Source organism: Neopsephotus bourkii, unplaced genomic scaffold, assembly GCF_033783945.1.
Source record: "Neopsephotus bourkii isolate Nb327-2 ecotype Australia unplaced genomic scaffold, CSIRO-AGI_Nbou_v1 NB_1234, whole genome shotgun sequence".
NCBI lineage: Eukaryota > Metazoa > Chordata > Aves > Psittaciformes > Psittacidae > Neopsephotus > Neopsephotus bourkii.
In genome coordinates, this window is record NW_026901719.1 from 314,243 (window position 1) to 341,313 (window position 27,071).

General features: G+C 39.7%; 1 protein-coding gene across 4 annotated transcripts in view; it reads left to right on the top strand.

The window, feature by feature from the left end:
* Positions 1-5,708: 5,708 nt before the first annotated feature.
* The window catches only part of MSL3 (MSL complex subunit 3), a 49,044-nt gene continuing 27,681 nt past the window's right edge, over positions 5,709-27,071 (top strand). The window contains exons 1-13 of one of the 4 annotated variants that reach the window (XM_061364434.1): positions 5,711-5,860; positions 7,833-7,915; positions 8,411-8,506; positions 9,054-9,154; positions 10,171-10,262; positions 11,386-11,508; positions 11,978-12,138; positions 13,944-14,102; positions 14,571-14,833; positions 15,257-15,366; positions 15,539-15,638; positions 16,056-16,140; positions 24,867-25,641. In XM_061364434.1, coding sequence (XP_061220418.1) covers positions 5,762-5,860; positions 7,833-7,915; positions 8,411-8,506; positions 9,054-9,154; positions 10,171-10,262; positions 11,386-11,508; positions 11,978-12,138; positions 13,944-14,102; positions 14,571-14,833; positions 15,257-15,366; positions 15,539-15,638; positions 16,056-16,140; positions 24,867-24,966 — 1,572 coding nt within the window. In that variant the 5' untranslated portion in view covers positions 5,711-5,761 and the 3' untranslated portion in view covers positions 24,967-25,641. Of the gene's footprint in view, positions 5,861-6,409; positions 6,531-7,832; positions 7,916-8,410; positions 8,507-9,053; positions 9,155-10,170; positions 10,263-11,385; positions 11,509-11,977; positions 12,139-13,943; positions 14,103-14,570; positions 14,834-15,256; positions 15,367-15,538; positions 15,639-16,055; positions 16,141-24,866; positions 25,642-27,071 lie in introns of those variants that run through there. The other 3 variants (XM_061364438.1, XM_061364436.1, XM_061364435.1) reach the window with 3 other exon arrangements.

Genomic DNA, 27,071 nt, shown 5'->3' on the forward strand with positions numbered 1-27,071 from the left:
ATGGTCAAACCTCTCCCAGAACAAGTGTGCTCAAAGCCTCCTAAGAGTTTTGGGCTGCTAAAGGACAAATCTGAAGATAAAACTGCAACTTTTAGGCACAATGCCTAAAGGCCCAAGGACTGTAGAACCTGCTGCCTGGATGCCTGCAGGCTTCATGCCTTGATGCCAGCGCCATTTCACTTTCTGTGATTGCTTCATGGTCCATTTAAACCCAGAAGGGTGTCAAAGTTTTAGCTTTATTACCTGCTGGCTTGAAGTATCATTAGAATTTCGAAGACAGGAACCAAGGCAAAAATACTGAAGTCACATGTAACTAGGATGTCTATCTGGACTTATTTAAGTCTTCGTATTTTCTAAAGAACGTTCCTATTGTTTTTTTGTTTGTTTGTTTGTTTTTTTTTTTTGGCCCAAGCTTCTGCTCAATTTTGCTGCTGAAATAAGGTCTCAATCCTTGCTACACACAAAACTGTGCCAGGACAGCTGACAGTGGTGGAGTAGAAAATAGCCAGCAGCAGCAACTTCTTAAGCTGCTTCAGGGAACCCTGACCTAAGACCTTCTAAAATTAAAGGCATTTCTACTGATTGCATGCAGTATAATGTTTTTTGCCCTAAGTACTCTAAAGCTGTGTCTACAGCCCTAGAAAAAATAGGGCCTGGAAATCAGCTTAACCACTGGACTGCTAATTGCCCATTATGCTTAACTGCAAGCATGTGTCCTGGAAAAGGTTTGGCTCCTTTCAGCTAGTGCTGTCCCAGACAGTGTCCAGACTAGGAGATGTGGGTGCAGCCCATTCCAGCAGGCAGCATGCACCAGGCAATGCCACACCAGCCTCCCTCCTTTCCACTTCCCATGCCTAGCATCATCTCTTCTCACCACCCTCAGACTCTCTAGGGCATTGCATACATGTCTCAACTTCATACTGTAAAACCATCACTCCAATAAGCCTCTTTTTTTTGTATGAACAGAAACAGCCAACAACAGGAAAGAAAAAAAACACACAAAAGCACAAACATACTAATATATAACGGCTGTGTCTTAGGTCCATGGAAGAGAAGCCATTGCTTGTAAGGTGGATGTGGTCATGTCTTGGCCCTTGGCTGTCCTTAACTTTGTTTGGTGTCAAAAACAGCTCAGTTGCAACAATCTGGCTTTACCTTCCCAGGGATGGCAGAAGGCACATTTGTGACACTAAGGCCACTATCCTGCTGAAATCCTTGAGGGCCTTAGAACTAGCAAAGATTTTGGTTTTTTCCCTTGTGCAGCTTTTTCCCTACAAGCTACAATGGCTTTGGCTGAAACTTTTCAGTTTGAAACTGATACCCAAACAAGAACATCAGGAGGAACGTCCTTCACAGGTAATGATAAGCTCCCCATCTACAGCATATGGAAACAAAGCTCTTTTTTATCCTAGAAATGTCTGTAAGTTTCACAGTAAATTAGGGTGGGTGTTTTTCCTTTGATTTTAAGGTCTCACAATTTAATTATGTTGAAGCAGGAAGTACGCTTCATTTAAGTGATGTCAGGACTTCTCTCTTGAACTGTTTCATGGGAAGAATCCTTACTCCTTTTTCTCTGTTTTGGCTGAAGGTTTATGAAGCCAATGTAAACAGCAGAAATGAGAGTAAACACCACGGATTAACTTTGGGAGATTTGAAGGGAACAGGGTTTGCCTTAATAAAATGAAGCAAGTAGTTTAGTATGTCTATGTATAATGCTTAGAAATACTGGAGAAGTATGTTCCCCTTATTAAACATTTACCATTTAAGCTTTTTGAGGATTAGCGCAAAGAATCAAGGATAACATTATGTTGGTGTCCAAGCTATTTTTTATTAACTTAGGGAGAGGACAACTGGGCTGTTACTTCATTAAATGTGCAGACACACACTGAAATTGTATCCTCTGCATTGCGATCCATCACGGTTGTTATGCAGTAAAATATTCTCAGAGGGTTATTGCCTGTTTCTTGTGAGTGGTGCTTTGATTCTAACTGCCTTCTCTGCTCACTGTAGATGTCCTCTGCATCCTGAGTGTCCTGTAATATTAATGGGAAGAATACCATGATGCTAATACTAAAACTACTGCTTCAGACGCTGCAGAAGATCGTGCCTTTGATCACTGCTTTAGGCATCCTTTCACTCAGGACTCTGCTGGAGAGGCTCCCTCTAGACTTCTTCATTAGAGGTGTAATCATAACACTCACTCATGTCTTGCAAATACATGTACTTTGGCTGGTGACATGCTAGCATTTGAGAAGCACCTTTATTGTTTTCTTAGAGCTACATCCTATGGTTAATGTGCTTTAGAACTACCTACAATTACTGCATAATCTACTATTAACTATGAGCAATGCACGCAGATGTCTCCCTACTGTTGCTTCTGGAAATTCACTTTTGCTGTTTGTACTCTAGATGTACCAGAGCCTCACTACAGCCTTCATAGTCCTACTTGAATAGCAGTACCTTGAGAGCTCCTTAGTGACAACATGTACAAACTTGAATGACTGTTTTTATCTTTCAGTACTGACTGAAAATCAATCTGTGTGGTTTCCACACCACAAATGTACCTACATATTTATGACGTATTTTAAGATGCTGCCACTGGCCCCCTCACTCAGCAGCAGGGAACTCGCGGACGCACACCACAGCTCATGCTGACCGACGGCGCACAGCCCACTCAGCAGCGCCGCGGCCGGCCCGAGACCTGCCTCCCGCTGTCTCTCCACAGGGGCCCGGACACCGCATGCTGCCCTGGACACCCCGCTTCCCCGGTTCACCAGTCTAAGACCCCGTCTTCCCCAAATGGCAGCGCAGAAAGGGCCGAGGCAGGAGGACTCCCCTTTGCAAGGACCTGCCACTTCACTCCCATTGGGTGAAGGCCCAACCCATCGGCCCGCCGCCGGACTACAGCTCCCAGCATGCCTTGCGGCCCCGAGCCGCTTCCATCTTGTGCTGCTCGGGCGAGGGCCTGCTCCGTTTTCCCTTAACAAAGCTGTTTCTTGTGTTGTTTAAATGAAAACGGCGTGACAGCGGGACTGTGGGCAGTGTGTTTTTTTGAAGCTGCAGTAAGACAGGCAGTTGAAGTACTTCCCCTAGAAACCGTCAGTCCTTATGATGTGGTAGGGTATGCTTTGACAGAGGGTGCTCAACTGCAGGCTGGGTTCTCCCTTTTCCGTGCTGCACTGTTTCCCAAAGGAGCTGTAAACCTGCTTCTCTTTACTGGAAGCAATGTAGTATCCTGTGAATCTCTTCAAAATATGCAGTGGGGCAGCTCATCTGGTTCAGCAATGTTGAATAAGCCCTGCTGCTGGTCATTCCCACCCCTCTTCCCATTCTTGGTACTTGGGACATTGAACCCAAAGACACTGTTGCTGACAGAGCCCTGCTGCCCTCAATTTCTCCTTGTAGCAGACTTGCTCGATCCAAGTGAGGAGCTGTTGTATTTAACTTTGCTAAATCTGATACACCTGTCACTGGACCTTTGTTTATGCTTTATACGTGTCAGGTACAACTCGTCACAGGTGTTGCACAGGCAGTGTGCACAGTGTAGGTGCGCTACTACCATTTTCCAAGTGGTCATTGCTCTTTGGGTTGCACAGCCATTTGGCAGTCCTCACTATGGAGAACTCAATACCTTTGAAAAATCACGTTCTGCATTCAGTATCCTGGTCGAGCTTCGCATTGCCTGGGTAGCACTATCAGAGGGTCAGTTTTTCACAAACGTGCCAGCCTTTCTGCTCTTGTGGCTGCCTTGGTATGGATCTTAGTTGAGTGCAGCCCACATAACAGGTTTTTAAAACTCTGCTACAGCAGGATCCTTAGTGGGAGAGCTGGCAAGGGCAAGGACCTGCTGGCAAGGATTGCCTACAACAAGGTGGCTCACAGAGATAAGGGCAGATGCACACATGCATGTACCCAAGTGGGGTATGAGGGAGAGGGGGTACAGGGCAACAACTGGACCTTAAATGCTGTGGCAGAGTGCCGTTATGTTTCTGTTAGGAAAACTGAGAAGAAATTTGAGACAAAAGGCTTGAAAAGTATCTTGGGTGGGAGCCATGAAAGTGGGCTGGGGTGAAGTAAGAGAGGCTGAGGTGAGGTGAATAAGAGGAGGAATCTAGGAGGCAGCACTGAAGTACATAAAGCTGTGCAGAAACGGTAGGAGGCTCCTCCTGTGTGAATACTGTTAGCATGGGTTGGAGCAAGGGACACAAGCACAAGTTTGTTGTTGTCTCTTTTTTTTTTTTCTTTTTTTAGTTTCTTGGAAGCAGCTTTGTTCCTGCAGGTCACCAGCACCAGCTCCCTTTTCTTTTCAAAAAGGGGAACTTCAGTAACACTTTTCTGCAACTGGTGTTGCACCAATGCATTTTTGGAGTCTGTTTCTTAACCTAAGTAGCAGCTGGCTCTGAACAATTTCAGGAACACTTCCTTAGTTTTCTCACACTCTGTCTCTTCCATCAGTTGGCTTCTCTCACTCCACCCTGTCCTAGCAGCAAGTTTACAGGTTTTTCCCACCACCCGTACTATAAAAAAAATTGAATCAAGAGAAACTGAATACTCATCCATACTACCCCTGTGAGCAGTCATCCCCTCAGAATCATGTTTTCTGGGAATCTCCTATCACCTTTTCCCTTTGGAAACCTTCTGGTAATATATTAGCAGCTCCTTAGTATGTTCTCTGCCATGGCATTCCTTCCCGTTTCCAGTTTTTCTATCAATCAGCCTCAGAGACTGTAAGAGAGGATTTAAACATCTCTTCCCATCAGCACCAGACTAGCATAGTCGCACAGTCGCCTTTCTCTGTTTAGTCATCTACCTCCTGAACAGCTTTCACAGAAAAGTAAGTTCAGAAATGCTAAATCATCACAAATCAACTGTTTTTTTCTACAAGGCCCAGGCCTCCTGGCTCTGTCGCAGTCTTGTGTAAATTGGAAATGCAGAACTGGCACCAAAACCGTAACAGCCTGAAGGAGCATCTAATTGCATGAGAAATTGCAGTATTCCCCTGACTGAACCCCCATCAGCACTTTCCAAGCTACAGTCAGCAGAAAGTACATGAGTAAGAAAACTGCCAACTGATGATGATTTCCACAATTTACATCCTGTTTGAGACATCAGAATTTTTAAACTGAGCATTGGAAAGATAATCAAACTTGAGGTAATTGCATTTCTAGGCCAACACCCTCTTTATTTCTAATTTGTTTTCTCACAGGAAGGCTGAAAAAGCAATAGCAAACCGTTGAGGGAGGTTGCAATGTATAAGAAAAGCATCTTTGGAGTACAGGGAGGCTGTTTGCTTACGGGAGACCACCAGAAACAGCGTAGGGAATGGGGACTGTGGGGTGATGTTCAAGGGAAGCAGTAACGGAGGAAAGGGCTGCTGATGTTCTCAGAACGCGCGTACACTCCCCAGCACCTGCTCTTGCGGGCGCCGCCATGTTCACGGGAGCGGCAAAGCCGGATGATTCAGTATGGCCTAGAGCTCTCGCCCCACGCAGCCCAGGTGGCCGCCCTCCCGCCCGGAAGCACATGTCCCCTCACCACTACCCCCTCCCGCGGCCGACTCCCGTGCCGGGAACCTCGTGGGCTGGTACGAAAGGACACCCCAGCTTCACGGGGTACACGGAGAGCTCAGCAAAAAGCTCTCAATGGAGCCCCCGGTCCCTGTCCGTCCGTCCCGCCCGCTGCCTAAGGCAGGGCGGGCCCAGCCGCAGCACCTCCTCCATCGGAGGGGCGTGGCTCTTCTCCTTTTCGCCATGATGAACAAATGACCTCGCGGGGAATGAAATTTAAGTTCCACCGTGGGGAGAGAGTACTGTGCTTCGAGCCCGACCCCACCAAAGCCAAAGTGCTCTATGATGCCAAGGTGACACACCGCGCGCGACCCTGCCCTACTCATCCCCTTATAGCTAACTCCCTCCTCCACCCCCTCCGCTTCCGCCGTGGCCGGGCGGGAGGGAGCGCGGCGGGGCGGGGCCGGCGCTGCCGTTAACTCTCCCGCTGGGGCTTGCGGGCGCCCCCGGGCGGGAGGCGGCTGAGGAAGCAGCTGGGGATTCAGGCGGAGAGCAAGCAGAGGGAGGGAGGCAGCTCCGCTAGCAGTGCTTGTTGGCCGGGAACGGACGCAGGCCCGGGGAGAGAAGAGAAGGCGGAGAGGCCGCGGGGAGGGGGGCGCTCGCCGTCACGGGATGTGAGACAAAGCGAGGCGTTGCTTGTGGCCACTGGGCCTCTTCTTCCCTTCCCGCCCTTGTGCCGCCATCAGCGTCCCTGGCCGCCTCAGCACGGTCCCCCGTGGGGCTCGGCTCTTCCACCTCACATCCGCTCTTCCGCACTGGGGTAGGGGGCGGGTAGAAGCCTCGTACGGGTCTCTGGGCTTTCCCACTGCGGGTGGGGGTGTCCCGCTGCCCGGGTGACGAAGGAGGAGTGTAGTCCGGCTGTCGGGCCTTGCTGTCGCTGCTGGTAGAGAACGGAGCTGCTGAGTGGCTCTGGAAGTGACGGACGCGGTTCCCCCCTTCTGTTCTCGGCTGAACACCTGCAAAGTAATTCTGAAATCTTACTTTAATTCCTGAGCTTTTTGTAGCAGATCTTGATTTATTCCCCCTCCCTGCTCCCCTGCTTTTACTTGGGGGTTTAAATGCTACTGGTGGTACAGGAGAGTTATACAGGAATACGTTAACAAACGTATGTGGACCGTAAGTGTGGCAGTAAGAGGTGACTGACTCACTTGGGCCAGGCCACAGTAACAGTGATTGTAGTTGTACTGCTGTAAATATAATACTGATTTTGGCTATTAGTGGGAAACAGGATATATTTTTTCCGTTCGAAGTCTGTACCTAGTTTGCAAACAGTTCTGTTTCTTTGTTTGTTTAGTTGCAGAGAGGGATGACATGGGAGGATTGAAACTGGATTTTTGACTAAATGTTTTTGCTGCAAGCTTGCTAGTTGTGTAGACCAGTGTTTTTCAAACATCTTCGATCAAGGTCTCTGCCTTCCTGTAATGTTTTGGGCTCCCCTTTTGTCTGTATGTGTATTCGTATGTTCTGACTGCCCCAACAGCTTTAATTGCCAGCCATAGAGGTAACACGAGTACGAAAAATAATAGTGCCACCTTTACTTTCAGATACTGCAAGCTCCAGCATAACTGCCCTTGACTCCATCAATAGTTCCTGAATTCTGGATTCCCGAATTAAAACATTAGCATAGCTACTGCATGAGTCTGGAGATACCTGATCTATTGAGAGCCACTGAAATGCAGGCAGAATAATTCCTTTGTTATTACTAGTCCTGATGCTGCTCTTGATGATCCACTTGAAATGTCATTTTGAGGAGCAGGCCCTTTCAGACGGGCCTGTTTTACGTATATGAAAGAGAGGAAGGAAACAAAGGCTCAGATATTCACAAAGCCTTTTAAAGTTTAGTGGCTAAGATTCTGTATTGTTCTGAGACAGCAGTGCTTCTGAACTATTTTGTTCATTACTTTGAAGGTATGAAGAGATGGCACATGGGATAAAACGTTAGTAGCCCAGATGTGTATCTGCTTATCCTTGTTGTGATACTACCTTGTTTTTCATTTCATTTTTGTGTCTTGAAAACATGGGACATTTGAGGACAGGACAAAGAGGGTTAGCAATGCCCAACTTTAAGAGTGCTGAATAAAACAGCTAGTTTTTCTTACTGTTTAATATAATCCATTCCTTATGTCAATATTCACTGGCAAAATTGTAGATCTGTTTGATTATCATAAATATTGCTTTTTTTCCCATTGTCCATAAGCTCCCTAAGTACTGAAAGGCCGACTTTTTCTCAAGCTTTTTGATACATGCTGTTAATATTTGTTCCAGATCGTTGATATTATTGTTGGAAAAGATGAGAAAGGCAGAAAGATTCCAGAATATCTGATCCATTTTAACGGCTGGAATAGAAGGTAAGGACCAGTATGTGCAGTTTCAGTTCTTTCAGTTCTTTCTATTTCTTCTATATTACTCTGCAAAAAAAATGCATAGCAGAGAGTATCAAATGTTGCAGGATTATTTTTGCTTTAATGAATGCCTTTAATATACTTGCTTATATTGACATGTTGGTCTGTATCCATAAATTTCAGTGGATCAGTTTGATAGCTACAAGTTTAAACTTTATGGGATATCTGTCTTTGGTATATACTTGTGGCTTCTACGTTTCCATTAATATATTGAGTTTATATCTTGTTAAATCTAGACCTGGATTGTTTGGTTATCAAAGCCAGTACATGAGCGCAGTCTCCAGCTGTGATGATTCATAGCATATGTCAGTGCTACAAACACCATTGCATGTTGAGTCAGGGTTTGAGAGATTATAGCAACACAAGAATTGAAGCCACATGAATACAAAAGGATGCAAACCTTTCATACCTGTTGTTAATTTTCTTTTGACCTACCCTTAGCTGGGATAGATGGGCAGCTGAAGATCATGTTCTTCGTGATACAGACGAAAACCGCAGATTACAGCGTAAATTGGCACGGAAGGCTGTGGCTCGCATGTAAGAAATCCTTTTGATTTCAAAATGAATGAGAGATTCATTTTCAGATTCAAACAGATACATCCCAGTGTCTGCAAGTGACTTTGGACTCTAAGCTCATGCTGCTTCCCAGTACAGCCAGTGTATTCCAGAGAGCTACTTTTATCTGATTGAGGTTGATACCTACATATTGTTATTAAATAACACTAAACAACTAACGCTTAATAACTGTACTCTTCTTAACCGCTGCTGCCAAATATCTATGTATTGGATCTACATCTTCCCAAAGAAATGTACTTGAAAAATAACTTAGGAAAACTGGAAGTATTTTTCAGCCAAAGGTAATCTAATATTGATTGGCCATGGCTTTGAGGATCCATTTGAGAACACAATACGAGGTAATGTACAGACATTAAGGTATCCACTCTCAAGTAAGGATTGTCCAAATTATTTCAACATTAATTAATGAACTTATGTTTCCTGGGCATTTGCATGTAATATAATTAGCTAGGTTAAGACAAACAAATAATATTAGCTGAATTTCAGTGAATCATTTTATGTTCTTTAGGAGAAGAAAGGGAAGAAAGAAGAGGCGTTGCAGGCTGCCTGGTGTTGACTCTGTATTAAAAAGCCTTCCTGCTGAAGAAAATGATGAGAGTAGCGAAAACTGTGAGCTTGTTTTCATTCTTTAATAGCAGGTGTGATGCCTTTAATTTTTGATCATAGGATGACACAAGAGTATTATGGTCCTATTTAAAATACATGGAGCAGTCATATGAAGAGTAAGAACTACATTTAATGCTAATTAGCTATTAAGTTTAAATTCCTGCTTTTTTTCTTGTATTCCAGAGGCTTTTTCTTCTGTCACTTCCACGCAGCTGTTTTACTTAGTGACTTCCCGTCTTAATGGTGCTTTGTTTAGTGTAGCATTAATAGGTGCAAGAAGTCTAGGCTTTTTTTGCTTGGTGTTAGAATATAAGACACTTTCTCTGCTACTGTTCCTGCATATTTTAGGGACCAGTAAGTGAATTTTTTTGCTGTTGGTTTGTGTTTGTTTTGTTGGGGAGGTGGGGTGAGGAAGTGGTGGTGGTGGTGTGTGTGTGTGTGTGTGTGTGTATATGTTGTTGGGTTTTGTTTGTTGTGTTGTTGTGTCCCATCTCCCCTCCACCCCCCCCCAGTCTACCTGGCATGAAGGACTGTTTCATGTCAGCTGAATGGGCTGATTTCACTTTCAAGCCTGGTCTTCTATTTCACAGCATTTTGATTTGTAGCTTGAAAGACACCATAAACACTGTCTGGCACTTACTGATGTTTACTGTTCCTACACAGATCCAGACTTTTAAATTAAAATGGATCAGTGGTTGTTTGGTAATATAGTGAGCTTTTAAAATTTATTTGGTTTTTTTCAGTTAGAAAGGGTGCAAGAATATTTTCTGTAAAGTTGTGTTCTATTTTTAAAAAGTTTATAGTATGTTGTAAATAATAATCGTGTGTTTAATTCAATAAGAACTATTAATCCTTATCAAACAAACAAGCTAATTGTGGTGGTTTTGTTTGGTTGTCCCTCTCCAACACCTCCCCCCCCCTTTTTTTTTTTTTTATTTTAATTGATGCCTGAAATTGTTTGGTCTTAATCTCTGCAATGTAGTAATGCGAGATAAATATCTGAAATCTCTTTTACACAGCTATAAGTAGTTCTTCTTCTGATGACAGTGATGAAGGAACAGATGAAGAAATAAAAAGTGAAGAAAGTGACATAGAAGAGAGGACAGAAATGGTATGTTCATGAGCTCCTTAATAGAATTCAGATGTATCTGAAACTGTGGATGAAATTGAGATGTATAAAATATAGGCTACAGCTGGTAATTTAGCTGGAGTTAATCCAGAAAGCCAACCATGTGCCAGGCTATATCAAAAGGAGCATATTCAGGAGGTTGAGGGAGGTGATTCTTTCCCTCTACTTTGCTCTAGTGAGGGCCCACTTGAACTTCTGTGTTCAGCTCTGCGGCTGCCAACATAAGAGGAGGAGCAAGGCCACAAAGATGATCAGAGGGATGGAGCACCTTTCCTATGGAGACGGGCTGAGAGGGTTGGGGTTGTTCAACCTGGAGAAGAAAAGGCTTCAGGGACACCTTAGAGCAGCCTTCTAGTACCTAAAGGGTGCCTACAAGAAAGCTGGAGAGGCACTTTTTGCAAGGGCATGTAGTAACAGGGCAAAGTGGGGATGGCTTTAAGATGAAATAGGGTGGATTTAGATATTAGCAAGAAATTATTTATTATGAGGGTGGTGAGGCACTGGCACTGGTTGCCTAGAGAACTTGTGGCTGCCCCATCCCTGGCAGTGTTCAAGGCCAGGTTAGATGGGGCTTTGAGTAGCCTGGTCTACTGTAAGGTGTCCTTGCCCATGGCAGGAATAGCAGCAGGATCTTTTTGGCTTCTGTTTTACTGTAAAACAGTCATGTCAGCTCTGGCCTTACATTAAGATGTAAAAGGCTGACTTAAAAAATAAAAAAAATAGTATTGTCTCTACATTATTGAAAAGGAAATACAGCATAAACAATTGTTCTGAAGGTCTCAATTGCTGCAGCTTGGGCAATCTGAAGCAGCAAAACCTAAGAAATTGAATTCTTTTGTGTTAAATACTTATTTGAATGCTAGATTTAAAGTTTAAAGCTTAAATTTTAATGATTTAGAACATGAATTTGCAAATGACTTTAAAGCAGTATTGTTAAACTGATTACAGTAAGGCTACTAACCACTTAATAATTACTATAAAATAATATAATTTTATTTTCGCATGACAAAACTTGATTCTTTTATTGTATCCTAAGTATTGAACTTCTTTTTCACTGACATTCATAAGCACAACAAATACTGTTTCTTTCACTGATCTGTTGTAGAAAGAAGAACAAGACAGTCATACAAAAAGGGACATGGAAGAAAGAGCAATAAGCATAGAAATTCCTGAAGTCTTGAAAAAGAAGCTTGAGGAAGACTGTTACTATATTAATAGAAGAAAACGGGTATGAAATAAGAGCTATGAAATGAATGTGCACAGAGGGTTGGGGAGGGCAACCCGCAGGAGTAGTTTTTGTGTGTATAACTCCTGGGATTTTTTGAAATTTATTGGAAAGGTAAACTTATTAGACAGTAAGGAAGAGTAAAGAGTGTAGGGAGCTAACTTCTTATAGCTAAAACAGTGAGTTGTAATTGTGTTTAAGAACGTACATTTCAGTACACAGTTGTATGTTAGAGTGCAGATTGTTTTTTAAAGCTGGAAATATAAGTTTGTTATCCGACCATGGTTTTGTTTGTCCAGATGTTTATAAAGGATTGATCAAAAATGTAGTTTAAGGGTTGAAATTAATCACACCTGAAATACCTTCATGCAATAGAGGCTTATTAAACTAGTTAGTATGTTACAAGCTCCTGTTTTAGCTTGGTACTTGCTGACTGTTTTTCTAAGACATTAATTTGCTGTTTCTATTTCAGCTAGTGAAGCTTCCTTGTCAGACAAACATAATAACAATCCTGGAGTCATACGTGAAACATTTTGCTATTAATGCTGCTTTTTCAGCCAATGAAAGATCTCGGCACCATCAGATGACTCCACATGCTAATATGAATCTTCATTATGTGCCACCAGAGAAGAAGTAAGTAATCTTTAGTCCACCTTTATTGCTAGAAAAGTGACCTTGCATTCTGTGTTCTGTTTCAAGACTGTTCACTTATGTTATACTGTGATGTGTGTCTATTTATGGGCTTAAAATTTTTGACAGATACCTAAAGTACAGTAACACTGACAGTTTATCAGTGGGAGAGTCCCTATACTCTGAAAAGTCATAATGCAAAAACCTTAATATTGTCTTTTATAGTGTAAGTTCTTGCAAATATTGTGACCTGTTTCAGAATCAGTTTCTCAGCACAGAGAGCATATCTGATGTGAGAATACCCTGCTTGAGTAAAACTGAACAGGTTCAAATTTTATATAGGATAAAAATTTTATGCAAATCCTCATAAAGAACTCCCAAGTGCAGGTGATTTTAGTTGACAAAACTTGAATTCCAAATTCAGTGTGTTAAGCCTGCATCCTTGCAGCAGGATTTTTTTTGTTTGTTTCTTTTGTTATATTAAATATTCTCAATATCAGATGAGGCTGCTTCCTTACTGAAGTCTACACTGTGGTGAAATCTTGTATTTTATCAAAGAGAAATCTTGACTTTTGTTACGAAGTTCTATTTCGATGGTGCATAATAATGCTATTCCTTGCAGTATTTTGGTCTATGAGTGCCTAGATTTATACTGGTGTCAGATTAATGATTCTTTCCTTCTTTGTAATAAAATCTCCCAAACAAGAAGTTACATGAGACATCAGAAATAAGAAGAGAAGGTTGTACGCACATTGCAATTTTTTTTTTTCTAAAAAAAGGTGTATGTTTAAGTGACTTCCTCTATAATGATGGTGCTTTGATAAGGAGAACTTACATAAGTTCAGTGATCCATTAAATAGGAGAGATGCAGCTGACAACTGTCTAGTATTGCCTTTACTGTGCTAACACAGAAGGTAATTGATCTTCTTGGATGTGATAGAATTTCTGCACCTGATGATCTCCCTGACTTAATTTATATGTAGTGTTAAAAAAAAAAAAAAGGCAGTATTTTTAGCAGGTTGTATGGAATGGCAAGATGGGGTATGGGGTTCGTAACGTGGGTCACTTTGGCTGAATTAAATTGCTGTTACTGTACACATATATTTGAAACATGAGAGATTAATATCTTCATAGAGGAGAGAGGTTGGAGGTAGGCTGCACTCAGTGTTCTGGGTTCTGTTTGTAGCAGGATAACTACTCACCTCCTAACACTGGAAGTCTTTTACACAAGGCTAAAATTTAAATTCCTAGTAGCCTCTATATGTAATGTTTTGGTTACTGGAGCATTGGAAACTGATCTCCATTGCAAATCCATCTAGTTTGTTGGGTCAATGGATATTACACAGTCTTTAACTGAATCTCAACAGCTATAGATCAAATTCTGCATGTGCCTGTTAGACAGAGATTCAGTCCTTTAAATATTTTTTCTGGCAGGTGCCTTGTTTTCAGCATAGTGAACTTTGAAAAGCACAGTAATGCTTCCAGGAAAAAATCTGACAAAACTTAATTTACTATAGAGTTAATTTTATTAATCCAGTAAATAGTAAAGCAACAGAACAATTGTATGATTTTCTTAGACTTTACTAAGCAGAGTTTTAACATCTGTATGTCTGAAGTTACTTACAGCAATCAGTTTTCTTTAAGTGTGCATATCATTACTTAGTGATGAAATAACTATATTCTGGTTAAGATGTTAATGATGTATATTAAAGGGGACTTTCCTACAACTGCACTGAAAAATTTTGACACGTAACTTTGAAATTCATAATTCTGTTCTCTTTTTTTCTTTTTTTTTTTTTTCCCTCTAGTGTTGAGCTATGTAAAGAGATGGTGGATGGGCTGAGAATAACCTTTGACTTCACACTTCCATTAATTTTGCTCTATCCTTATGAACAAGCTCAGTTTAAGAAGGTGACTTCATCAAAATTCTTTCTTCCCATCAAAGAAAACTCAACAAATACTAACAGGTAGTTAAGAAGTCTGGTACTACTTATCTTCTCTGGAAAATGCAATGGAACGTGGTTATGTGTGCAGCATAGGGTGATTTCTCACAGACTTTGACTTAAAAATTGTCCTGATAAAATGGTGAACTCTTCTGTGAATTAACTTGCCTGAATTCAGAATTTGGAACCTGAATTCTCATCTGGGCAACTGCAAAAGGGATTTGTATTGATTGATACAGAGTTATGCTGCAACTTCGTGGGGGAAAAAATTACACTGAAGTGTAAATTTGTGTTCATTAGCTTTTAAATTAAAAAAAAATCACTTCTGGAAAATAGTATTTGCAAGAAGGCCTCACCACTTTGATAGTTACTAGGAGGAAACTGTAATCTGAGTAAGTATTTAACAAGACATGTGAAACTTGAAGAGTGTCTTTTGAAGGAAGAGCCGTTATCTTTTACAGGCACTTCTGTAAAACTGCCTTTGTTTCCTAGAAATCAGGAGGAGCTTTCTCCAAGTCCTCCTCTGTTGAACCCACCAACTCCCCAGTCAACCGACAGCCAGCCTGCAACAGGGGAGCCAGCCACACCAAAAAGGCGAAAAGCTGAACCTGAAATTCTGCAGTCACTGAGACGCTCCACACGTCATAGCTCTAACTGTGACAGGTTATCGGAAAGCAGTGCTTCCCCACAGCCTAAACGACGGCATCTTGAGACCCCAGCTTCTATGCCAAAGCTCTTCTTGCATCTGGAAAAAAGTAAGCTTTGCTCTAAATTGTCGCCCTAAGCAAGATTTAAGTCCTGTTTGTTTTTTGGGGGTTTTGTTTTTGTTTGTTTGGTTGGTTAATTTTTTGTTTGTTTGTTTTTTAACGCAATGTAGACTCTGAACTGAATGAATGAAGTGTGAATTCATTACTTACCATATCCATTATTTATCTCTGAGGTCTTGTACCAAATGGAAAAATACAAAGCAGTATCTTCAGTACTTTGGTACTGCACTTCTCAACAGAATTCAGAGAGTTGCTTTTCTGTGAACCTTCTTCAGAGTAACATTTATTAAATTCCAGTGTTTAATATGTTAAAAAAAATAGCAGCAGACTTTAGTTATGTTTAATGGCTTATAGCTACATAAAACAAATTCTAAAATTTATTTCTGATTTCTTTTTATTTCTTTTTTGAAGAAACCCCTGTCCATAGTGGATCATCTTCACCTATAACTTTGACTCCTAGCAAAGAGGGGAGTGCGGTTTTTACTGGCTTCGAAGGAAGAAGAAACAATGAATTGAATGAGGTAATAGATTTGTATGTTACTGTTCTGGATTCCATGATTAAAAGTTTTGTGTACCTCATATTAGTTACATTTCAGAAAAGGTTTTTTTTGTATTACTTATTTCATCTTTGATTTTGAAGTTCTGTGGTGCTATAAAATGTTAGTTATGAAATCTTTAATGTTTTATGTGTAGGTTTTGTCCTGGAAATTGATGCCAGAAAACTATCCACCAAGTGATCAACCACCACCTCCATCATATATATATGGCTCTCAACATTTGCTACGAATGTTTGGTAAACTGATGCAAAAGTCTGCTCCATCCCTTGCTCCTGTGATTGTATTTGCATGGTTTTCTGCTTGCTTTATTGCATTTACTTTTATTCTAGGAGAAATGCCCATTTTAATCTATTTAAAACTCTTAGGCTGTTCATAAATTTGGTTATCTTTTACTGGCTTTATAAGCCTTCATTTAACAAAAGCAAACAAGCATTACTTCCAATATGCTATCAAACAGCATTAAACCAAGCAGCATTCACTTTCCCAGCATGCTTCTTTTCAGTAGGGCTTTGAAAGATCAGTGAATTGCTTGCAAGGAAAAGTGGAGGCTGTAGGGAGAAGAAATTCTTATATTGTTTTCTGTAGAATGGATAAAATGAATTAGAAGTTGTTTTTACAAGAACAGGTGTAAACATCATTTCTCTTATTTACAGTAAAGCTACCAGAAATCCTGGGGAAGATGTGCTTTCCTGACAAAAACCTGAAGGCCTTAGTAAAACACTTTGAAATGTTTCTGAGGTAATGTGACACAGTGTACTACAGCAGTGTTTGCATTGTTGCATAGATCTAAGTGTCCTGGAATGACAAAGGATTTTTAAAATAAGATATTAATGTTTTGTAACTATAAGAATGTGTTACAATTATTATATTCTAATAATAATTACAATAAAGATTAAAACAAGACTTTTGATCCTGTAATTCAAATTGCAAGGAACCTGAGCTCCCTACTTAAAATTTTGATAAACACGATGATAGAAAGCTGAAGTAGAAAAGTCCATTTATTAGTATGTATAGAATGACAATTCTGACTTGGCCAAGAAGCATGTTTTATGAAGAAATACAAACTGCATTATTGGTTTTGACAGCATAATCTGAGAGTTTTGATGGTGCATCAGTACTAGCAGGGGAATAAACTTGTGCTTTAGAATGTGTTTTTAATTATGGTAGATTTTTAAAAGAAATATCTGTCCTAATTGAGCCTTGAACTGTTGGGCAGTGCAGGGGCTTGTAGACCTACCTAGACTCCTTCTTACCACACCAGCTTCACAGCTGGAATCAGTATGGTCATACCTGCACCATGGTCACCTTTGTCAGTCAGGTACTCTAGTTAGTAGTTCTGGGTGACATTGCAGTAGTGGTGGTTAGATACCTAGTGTGTTACTGTGTTGTGCAGCACCATTACTGTGTTGTGCAGCACCAATACAGTGGAAAATAAATTTGCCAAGAAAAACTTTCAGGAGAAAGTGATGTAAATGGTAAATATCTGGAACAAATGTGGAATTTCTAATTTAATTTTGATCAAAGACTCTTCTACGTAGCCACATACTGAAAAGTAACATGATGCAGCACTAGCATATCAAAAGTCCTATTAGAGATGAGGGAGGTGAAAACTTTGAAATGTTTTTACTTCATTTTTAAATTTACTATGAAAGATGTCTCAAATGTCAAAATTTCTACAATTTTTTTTCTCTCAAAACATTTAATTTTTTGAGTTATTTCTTTTTACAGCTCTATTTTGTCACATACTAGTTAGTATTCAGTCTGTGTTTAAGTTAAACATGACAGGATTGGTGCTTATTGTTGGAAACCTGTTTTTGCTTGGAATGAATGTTATCGAGGGTGCTTAACTCGCTGTGGATCAAATCGGGTTTCCAGACCTCTGCCTGTTTAGTTTCTTCTGTGTTGGGCAGAGCAGGTCTCTTTAGCATCTTAAGTGGAGTTTTTTCATACCCATTGCATGGATGATCTGTGGTGAGGAAACGTGTTCTGCAGCCTCCATACAAGCAGGGAGATGATTAAACTGAAAGTTCTAGTGGTAGTATTCGTATGTGTCTTACTTTTCCATTTGATTATCTTGTTATAATGTGTAGTCATCTATAAATAGAAATTTAAAACAGAAAAAAATCAGAAGACATTTCTACAGCAGGATTTTTAGGTCAGGTAGAACTGTGCTTTTGAAGCAAATCTCTTGGTAATTCCCACTTACCATGAGTTGTGTTGTACTGCAGGGTGCTCTGCAAACAGAAGCTAGATTTCTTTTGGAAAACACAACCAGAAGTGTGCCCCAGTACTAGTGGGAATTCTGTCCTTAAGACCAGACTACAACTAAACCAAAATGAGCACCCCAAGCCAAACATAGTGTGGGTATTGCATATCTAGTTCAATAAAATTTTTGAGGGCTGTGTGGTTTTTTTAAGTGCTCTCTAAGCCAGTGTCATTTATGTTTTGCTAATGCTATTCTCAACATTTCTTTTCTATGCTGAATATATTGATTTCTGTGGTTTCACCAGGTTTGTTCAAATTGAGAACCTTCCTGAAAAAGCTTCCAAGTTACAGTTACTGCTGTAGGAATCATTCCATCCTAGGTAGATTTGTCATAAATATTCTTCTTGGACTAGTTTTCTTACTGGATATGCTACTGCTTGTGTATCCAAATAGGTAACATAGAAACCAGTGCAAATGACTAGGGTTTTTTTCAACATGTATTCATGGTGCTTTAGGACATCTTTCATTTGGGCATTTATTTCTTTGTTTTATATTTTATTGAAATAGGTCAAACAATTACATTTTCTAGAAGCTTGTTCAGACTTCTGTCACAGAAATACTGTGTTGTCTGTTTCTCATCACAAGAGAAAACTTGAGGCTGAGGTGATATCTTGTACTATATCTTCAATTTTCACGTTCAGTCTTCTTGTTCTGGGGAATGAAAGGATTAATGGATGTTTATTAAAAATATTTTCTGTCACTTCTATTCTGGCTTACCTTTTGAAAGGTAAGAACTGTCCTACACAGTCTGTATGCACTAGATGATAGCAACCAATTTACTTAAGATTGCCTGATTTGTTTTAGTGACTTGCTCTTGTGACAAGCTGAAGTACCCTCCTTTTCTTTATTTTTCTAATAGCAGATAAGGGATTGAAGCTATCTGTTTGCTTTAATAAAGCTGTTTCTGAATCTTCTTTGAATTCTGGGTAGAGTAGTTCAAACATAAGCAGATCTATGTATTTTTAAATCTTTCATGGGGTACACAACTGATTTAGTTCTAGTATAGATACTGATTTAATTTTGAATTGTGATCTTTATGGGTAAAATTTGCAGTTGCATTTAGCATTTGTACTATTACTCTCATGTGGGCTGAAAAACTGAGACTTATTTAATATAATAACACTTTGTCTGGAAGCTTGTTTTATTGAGTTTGCTCAGTACTTGATAGATACGTTAAATTCACTTTGAGATGCTACATAAGTACTATTTTTCAGTCATGCCCTCATACTGCTGCTAGACAAGATTGATCTCAGTTGCCCAGACAACATATATTTTAAGGGATGTATCAAATGCATCTTTTTGACTTTCATAATATGTAAAAGCTGTACCGTTTGTGCTTAGTGCAGCTTTCTAGAAGTGTGCATAATGAAAATTTCTTCATGGAAAACATGAAGAAATTGCCAGAAATTGCCCAGAGAAGCTGTGGATGCCCCAGCCGTGGCAGTGTTCAAGGCCAGGTTGGACTGGGCTTTGAGCAACCTGGTTTAGTGAGAGGTGTCCCTGCCCATGGTAACAGGGGTTGGAACTAGATGAATGAATTTTCTATATTGTGTGGTGCCTAGCATGCCTACAGGGGCTTCTTAAGTGATGAGAAATGATAGACAAGAAGATGACAGTTTTTGGTTTGCAGTTTCCATTGATTTGAACACAGCCTTGACTTGGCAAACTATTGGAATCAAGAGGTCACTTGTCAGGGCTGTTGACCAGTAGGAGATACTTAAAAATTAGGAGAATATAACATGTCTGTTTTTAAAATAGCAAGACCCATCTTCAGGGAGGTAATTTAAGTCAATGTCATTTGCATTTTAACAAAAAAAGGCAAGTAAATGATACAACACTTCAGAAAGCCGTAGGTATTTAGACTTTCATGAAATACAGAATAATGGGTAAGTGATGAAATATTTCTAAAATGACACTTCTAAAATTTCAAATAAGTTTTTCCAGATGAGGCCAATATAGTATTTCATATTGTGGAAAGCTGCATTCTTAATGGTCAAAGACGTTGGTCTTGTTAAAAACCCACTGATATTTAAAATTCAGGATCTCATTTTTTCCATTACGTGCTTTTATCGTCCCACTGAGCTTCATGGGTTGAAAAGTATTAAACTTAAAAGTATTTTATTTATGTTGAGTGTTTTATGAGAAGGAAGCCAAGTCAGAACATGACCAAATTAGAAGGCTGTGATAATAAGATGTGTATATAGGAAAATGACAAAGTTTTTGAAGTAACTTTAAGAAATAGATTTTTTTTTTTAATAGCACAGCACTTTTTGAGTGTAGTAACTGCAGTGGTGAATTATGACCACTAGTCTGTGCTAATGTGCAATTAATGAGAGGTTATTAGTGGTCTAAGAATGAAAAAAAATCAAGCATTGCATGTGGCGAATGGAATAGAAAGCATCTTTATTTAGGTGAAGTTGCTTGTGACTGAAGTCCTGTTCACTGTGACTTAGTAAAGTTAAGACAACTGATAAAACACTTTCTGAAAGATCATGAAGAAGGCAATACTGCTGCTGTTACTTATATTGATTAGAGGTTTTCCACCTCAATTTTGGGATTAACTTGTTACTTGGCAAAAAATATCTATGCAGCATAGCAATTCTGACATACTAGAAAACTTTATGGAATTGGAGCCTATCTGTAAGAAAGTCAAGGTTGAATGTGGACAGGTGTGGGTTTAGAGGCAGGCAAATTAATGTTGTTTTCTAGGTTTTGAAGTGCTTTGAAGGAATTCTTGCACAGTGAATGTATATGCCATATTTTAGGTCATTACTATTGCTCTATTTGGGCTTCACTGATCATTGAAAAGGTAGAAAGGTAACTGCCTTGTTGGGACCTCTCAAACTTTTGCCACCTTTATGTTGAATGCTTCTTGATCAATGAGTACCTGGTATTATATGGTTTATTTCCAATAGGTTTTTGTTTACCTGGTTGATCTGCAGAATCTGCTTGTGTGTGCTTATTCTTCTTGACTCTCTTCTGTTTACCAAATTATCAGGTGCCTGGGGGTGTAAAGGAGAGGTTTGGGTCATGTGTCTGAAGTGAGAGGTTCCCAAAATATTTTAAATGTCTTGTGATAGCTTTTTTAGAAGGCAGCCCTAATGAATTTATTCTGGGATCTGTGCTGGCATTGCCAAAAGTGGGTTTTCATCCTCAAGACCAACTAAGGATTCCTGTATTGAGCAGTTTTAAGACTGTTTTCCCAAAAGGTCTGCTAGAAGATACCACTTGTAATTTTCACTCACTCAGCCTGGTTACTGGAGATGTTACGTTCACGTCTTCAGAGCTATCTGTGCTTGCCCTTTAAAGGCCCAGGAAGATTATCTCTGTTCCTGTATGTGAATGAGTGACAAGAGTCCAGTCAATAAAACAAACCTGTTTGTTCCTTTGACATGTTCTTGTGATACTGATTATGAGAGTGAACATCTGAAATTTCTCGCTTCATTTGTTCTGTTGATTGCATTGGGGTTATGATGAGCTTCGTATTGGTGAGCTTTTGCCCCAAAGAGTCTTCCAGATGGAGAAATGTCTTATCACCAGAAGGGGTGAGGGTCAGGTGGTGGCATACACTTTTGTGTGAAAGTAAGCTTTTAAGCTTTCAAATCCTACTTTCAAGTTGTAGTCTCAGAGAAGAGGTAGCGTCTTAATCTGCACATGACATTTCTTTTGATGAGGTACTCACAGAGTTAGGATCCATCATGTTTTTTAAGCAAATGCCTATAGATCATTACAGTTGCTTTTCAAACAGCATCTAGCCCAGACCACTGATCTCATCAAAGCATCTGCTTACCTTCCTGAACTCTGCAGCAAAAGTATATAAATGTCACCTAGCTGGAAACTTTTCCTCTTAACTCTGTATTCTTATACTTCTATGGCTGAGGTTGTCCTTCTTAGAATGATTAAAATTTTCCTTTCTTTGTAATTTTCACATTTTTCAAGCTGTCTCTGAGCTTATTTATGCATGCTAGTTCATGTTTAGAATGGTTTTTCTTCATGCAGAGACTGTTCAGGTAAGGTTTTACTACCAGATGACACTCTTAAAGCTTGTTAATTCAATGACACTGTTGAGAAATGTTCTCACGTATGTGTCAAGTGGCCTTTTAATGTGGGTAATGATAGTTCTGTGGCTCTTTCTGGTAGATTTGCCTGGATAGCTCTCAGCTAGGTGGTGGTATTATTTGGGAGGGTCTTGCTTGGAGTCACCTAAGATAAGCTTGCTTACAGAATGCCGCACTTGAGGATCAGAACATAAGAATTCGGCAAGCTAGGTTGCCCACATGTTTGTTTCCCTTGTCTGCATCCCCTCTAGTCCTTTCTGAAACACTGCTCTTCTAGGAACCTGTGGTAGAGAGGGAAATAGCCGCACTGTGCCATGTTACCTCTATGTACCTCATGAGCACGAGTGTAAGGCATAGGTATTCTTTTTGTGGGTGCTCATGATGAGAAAAAGTATGCAGTCTTAAATCTGGATGTCTGTGTGGACTGTGCGTCTCAAAAATGGGTTACTCATAAGCAGTTTCACTGTGTAGGTGTATACATACGAACTCTGTAAAAGTCTAAAAATGGAAAAGGCAATGCAACAGGTGGTTGAATTTATCAGATTTATAAGTTGAAAGTAATGAAACAATATCTGAATAGCTGAATATCTAATAGCAATGTGCTTTCTGAGCTATAACTGAACACTGGCTCTGCTTGCTAAGTACAGCTGCTTCTGTTTTTTAAATCTTGGCTCATGACTTGCAGTGGTACCAGTGTAACTGATTTTTGTGTTATTTCAGCTTTTCTAAAAGCAAAGCATTAGCAGTTATCCAGTACCTAGGAGTCTTGAAAGACTTAATATTTCTGTGCTAGCTTTCTGCACTGTGATCTAGTTTGAATACAATGCAGTTTCAGAAGGGTCACTGCTCTCTGTATAGGGAAAGATATACAAGTGATTGGAACAGAAGCTGATCATGTGTTTTTCTGCCTTTTTCCTCTTACTTCTCTGCAGAAAGTAATTTGTATTTCCTAGCTCTGGGGTATTTTGGTTTTCACAACTGTTACAATAAGAACAAAGAAGCGTACATTTGACTGCATGCATTCTGCCTTTCTTAGCTGTGCTGCAAGCATCTCACCAAACATTTCTCATCCTTACAAGCTGTTACTTTAGCTTGCACCAAACTGGCATTTATGACCAATGATCTTAAGCAAAGTCCGGAGAGAAAATAAACCTGTTTCCCATTACATGGCCTTAAAATTCTTGGAACTGTCAGTTATTCAATGTCCTCTGAAGGTTCCTTTGTTTTTACTGAGGTTTTTTTTTAAATGTACTCCTTTATATGATCTAGCACTTGGTACTGTGTTTTATAGAACGTTACACAATGACTTTGTAGTTTGTTTATCTCTTCAAGACATTAATATATGTTAATGAAACACTATTAAATTCAAGGGTGGCTGATCTTAATCTTCTACAATCTAAGTATGTTAAAAGTTAGACTTGAGTCAGTGAAGCTTTAGGCCTTCTCATACTCACTTCTTACCAACCCCACATATCCCAGACAGTGATTTATTGCTAACTACAGTCAGAGATTATAGCAGTTGATGACTTGGGTATTTTATTAACTTCCATGTTGCTGCAATGTTGGTACTCTTTTGTAGCGGTTTTCTTAGGATAAGTGATGTGTGTGTAGTGCAAATGACTTACACATTTTCTGCAAAATCAGGAGGATCTGATTGTGTGAACTCTTTCTGTGTATCATTGAATTGTTTTTAAGGGATATCTCTTATCTCATGGGAAAAAAAAAGTCCAAAACAAACCATAAAGTATTAGAGCAACTTATGTCCTGATAAACCTAGGAAAGTAGGTGGTGGATGGTATTAATGACAAGACCTCTCAGCAATTAATATATTCCGGATAAAATTTAGATTGCCTTGTATGGAGAATCTTTGTCAGTATTCTTTGATGGTTTGGCTCGCCTAAGATCAAAGGACAAGCCTAGTTCAGCTAGTGTAACTGCTGCAGAAACAGTGGGGTTTTAATTGCAGTCGCCTGTACTTTTTTTCAATTTGGACTTTCTGTGTCCAGAGTATTGGTTATGGAAAACTGCTTGTTTTTAATTTCCAATAGTGAAGTCATCTCCCTAGCCAGGGGTTCTGAGAGAACTAGATTCTGCAAATGACACTGTTCCCTGTTTCCATTGCTTCCTGCTTTAACACAGAGAACCTGTGGCTAGCATTTTGCCATGATCATTGATGCTGATCTTTAACATCCAGGTATTTTTGAGTATAATGTGGGTTTTGTTTTGTTCTGGTTTTGTTTGGTGGTTTGTTTTTTTGGTTTTTTTTTGGGGGTGGGGGGGGGAGTGGGGTGCTGTGTTCCTGAAGTACAGCTTGATCATATACTTCATGGTTTAAGAGCCATTTTGCCTGTTTGCCCCCACTTGCATATGTGGCATCTTTGTATACAAAAGAAGGAGCAGAAAGTATAATGTCATTTTAGCTGTTTGTAGCTGGTATTAGTAGCAACAGTGTTTTTCTTTGGTTTAGGGCTGAATGTAGAGTTGTATGCTAGCAGAGCAGGAAGACATGATAAAATACTGGCTGCTTGGCTGTTTCAGTAGTATTTGAGGACCATCTTGCAGAAATCTGAAATTAGGGAACCGGATTTACGGATGCATTTTGTCTTTGAGAGCCATATTTAAATCAGATACTTCTGAGAGGTGGAGACCCTCATGCACAGGCACATGAAACAACAAATCATAAGTTTGCTTGCCTTAAAAGGTACAGTTTGGCTCAATGGTTACTGGGCACTTACATAAGATACTGCATAGTGATAACTGAAAATCCTGGGTTTGACGTAAATGAAAATACTGTGCTGAGCAGGTCACTGCCGGAAGTTGCAGACAGATCTCTTCACTTTCGGTTTTGTTTTTTTTAAATTCTGTCTTCATAGTTCTTCACATTCTTTTCTGAGTGTAGCTTCAATTTTTTTTTTTTTTTTTGTTTAAGCAGCTTTTTTAATTACTATTTGATTTGAGAATGGTAAGGAAAAGCTGTAGAACTTGTAAAAATAGGGCAAGTCTTTTGTATGCCAACTTTCAAAATGCAGTAATTCTTAATTCCCAGGCTGTGGTTTTGCTGAGTTTAAAAATTAATTTGAAAATGGCTTTTCTCTTAAATGTTGTATATTTTGTTCTTTTTTTGATGTGCTTTCTTCTTAGGTTTTTAGCAGAATACCATGATGATTTCTTCCCAGAATCTGCTTATGTAGCTGCATGTGAAGCCTACTACAGTACAAAAAATCCTCGGGCAATCTACTGAAGCTAGTAATAAAGATTAAATACTACCTAAGGTAGCCCACGACAATACTATTTTGCCACGTGGCTACAAGCTGAAGATGAAAAAGGAACTAAAACAACTTCTGGAGTTGAAGAACTAGTAATGGTTGGATTACTTAGGAATGGGCAACTTCTTTTCAGAAATGTGTATGAACTCTTGAGTTGCTTAGAGGATTGAATATTAACTCTGACTCTAGATGAATGAAGAAGCCTTGTCCTGACTTCTAGTGCATGGGACTGCATAAGACTATTAAATAGGGAAGGAGGCAAAAGCAGATGCGTTAGCAACAGGACATTTTCATGAAGATGGATCATCATGCTGTGTTTTGGTTTAGCTCAACCACTCCAGCTTGAGAAACAAGACTTGACTACACAGCTACACAAAGAGAATGCGTAACTGATACATTATGGACATTTTACCCTCACAGATTACACTTCATTTTGTGGAACTGTCACAACAAAAAAGATTGCTTAATATAAAGGTGTTCTTGCTGTTTGTCTAGCATGGTATCTGCCTCAAGAATAACTTCGCTTGAATGAAAGATGTGTTGCTTACTTTGCATTTTGCAAAGGTGTATATAGTTCTTTTCATGGTAAGGCTGCCAGAGTTCCAAGGAGAGCATACATTGCCAGTGATTCAACATTTATCTGGCAATAAGGGTTTCCAGAAGGAACTGATTCTCTACAAGTAACCGGAGAAGTAAAGTCATGGTGGTTTAACTGGCAAACACTTATTTTCTTAATAAAGTTCACAGTGGCTGCTGTGTAAATGTGTGATTTTACCTGCTTATAATGCCATGTTTGTGCTTGATTAGTATTTTTGAGATTAAGTGTGCATATAAAGGAGGTGGGAGCACTGACAACATAGGGAGAGAAGCCCTTTTGTGTCATTGAGTTTTCTTGGGTAGACTTGAAGAATGTCTCTTAAGACAGTTTTAAACACTTTAGCTCTGGAAATAGGGGTTCAGTACAATCTGAGTTCCTAGAAATCTGAAACCATATTCAGTAGAAATTTATTGAAATATTATTATTTTCTTGATACTCATCCAAACCTTGAGGTATAACTGTGGCCTTCTGCTATTTCAAGACACACACAGCTTTTAAAAGCTCTGGGAGAAAACGGGACTCAAGGCTGATAGACTACAGCTTAATCACTCTAATCCTTCCTACTTCTGAAAACTTAGAGTACTTGCCTGCAATGCAAAACTCAACACATTCCTCCTAGATTTGCAGAAAGTAGGAGGAATCACCATTCAAATGTAAATGCCAAGCTTAAACTACAAGGCCAAGGAAAATCTGTTTGATTGTCACTCTCTTTTCAGAATTGTGCTGATGTGTCAAAGCTTTTGAACTGAAAATCTATGGATTATCTTGGTTTTGACCACTTAGGTTCCTTTTTTTTTTTACAAAACCTTCGAATAAGACTCTGTGAATGGCTGTTAAACAAATGTTTGGTATGGGGGTGATTTGGTGGTCATTTTTTCTGAAGGTAACTGTTTAGTAGTACTGCTCTTTTTCAATGCATACTGTTGTACCAAAATAACTTCAGTCTTTCTCACATACGGAAGTGTTGACTCTTATCAGAATCCAATACCTCGAAATCCATTTTGCCAATATGTTTCATCCTAATTTTAAACTCTTGTTTTTCTAAAAAGACAACAGAATACAGGTATCTAATGAGATTAGTCCTGGAATACCGCCTGAAACTCTGTCCTTAATCCTGGTGATTGCAGGAATGTTAGCATGTGTATAATACTGCAAATATATTTTGTTCTGCTGTTGGTACCTGTGAGTATAAGGGAGGTTATGAACAGAGTGTAAACCTTATTGTGTGACTGCGTTCAACTGCTACAATGACAATTTCTGCATGCAGGGGTTATTAATACTGGTGCTATTGCCTTGTTGATACATTGTGATGATTCTCATTCTGAAGGTCCAGTTAATATAGTCTTTATTGTGAACAGGGTTTGGTTTTTTTGTAAAATTCTCTTGATACAATATTCTGAACTGTCTTGTTCTCATAATAACCAAAAACCTCTCACTAGTAGTACCCTTGTGTGCTTCTTGACACTTAATTGTCATGACTTC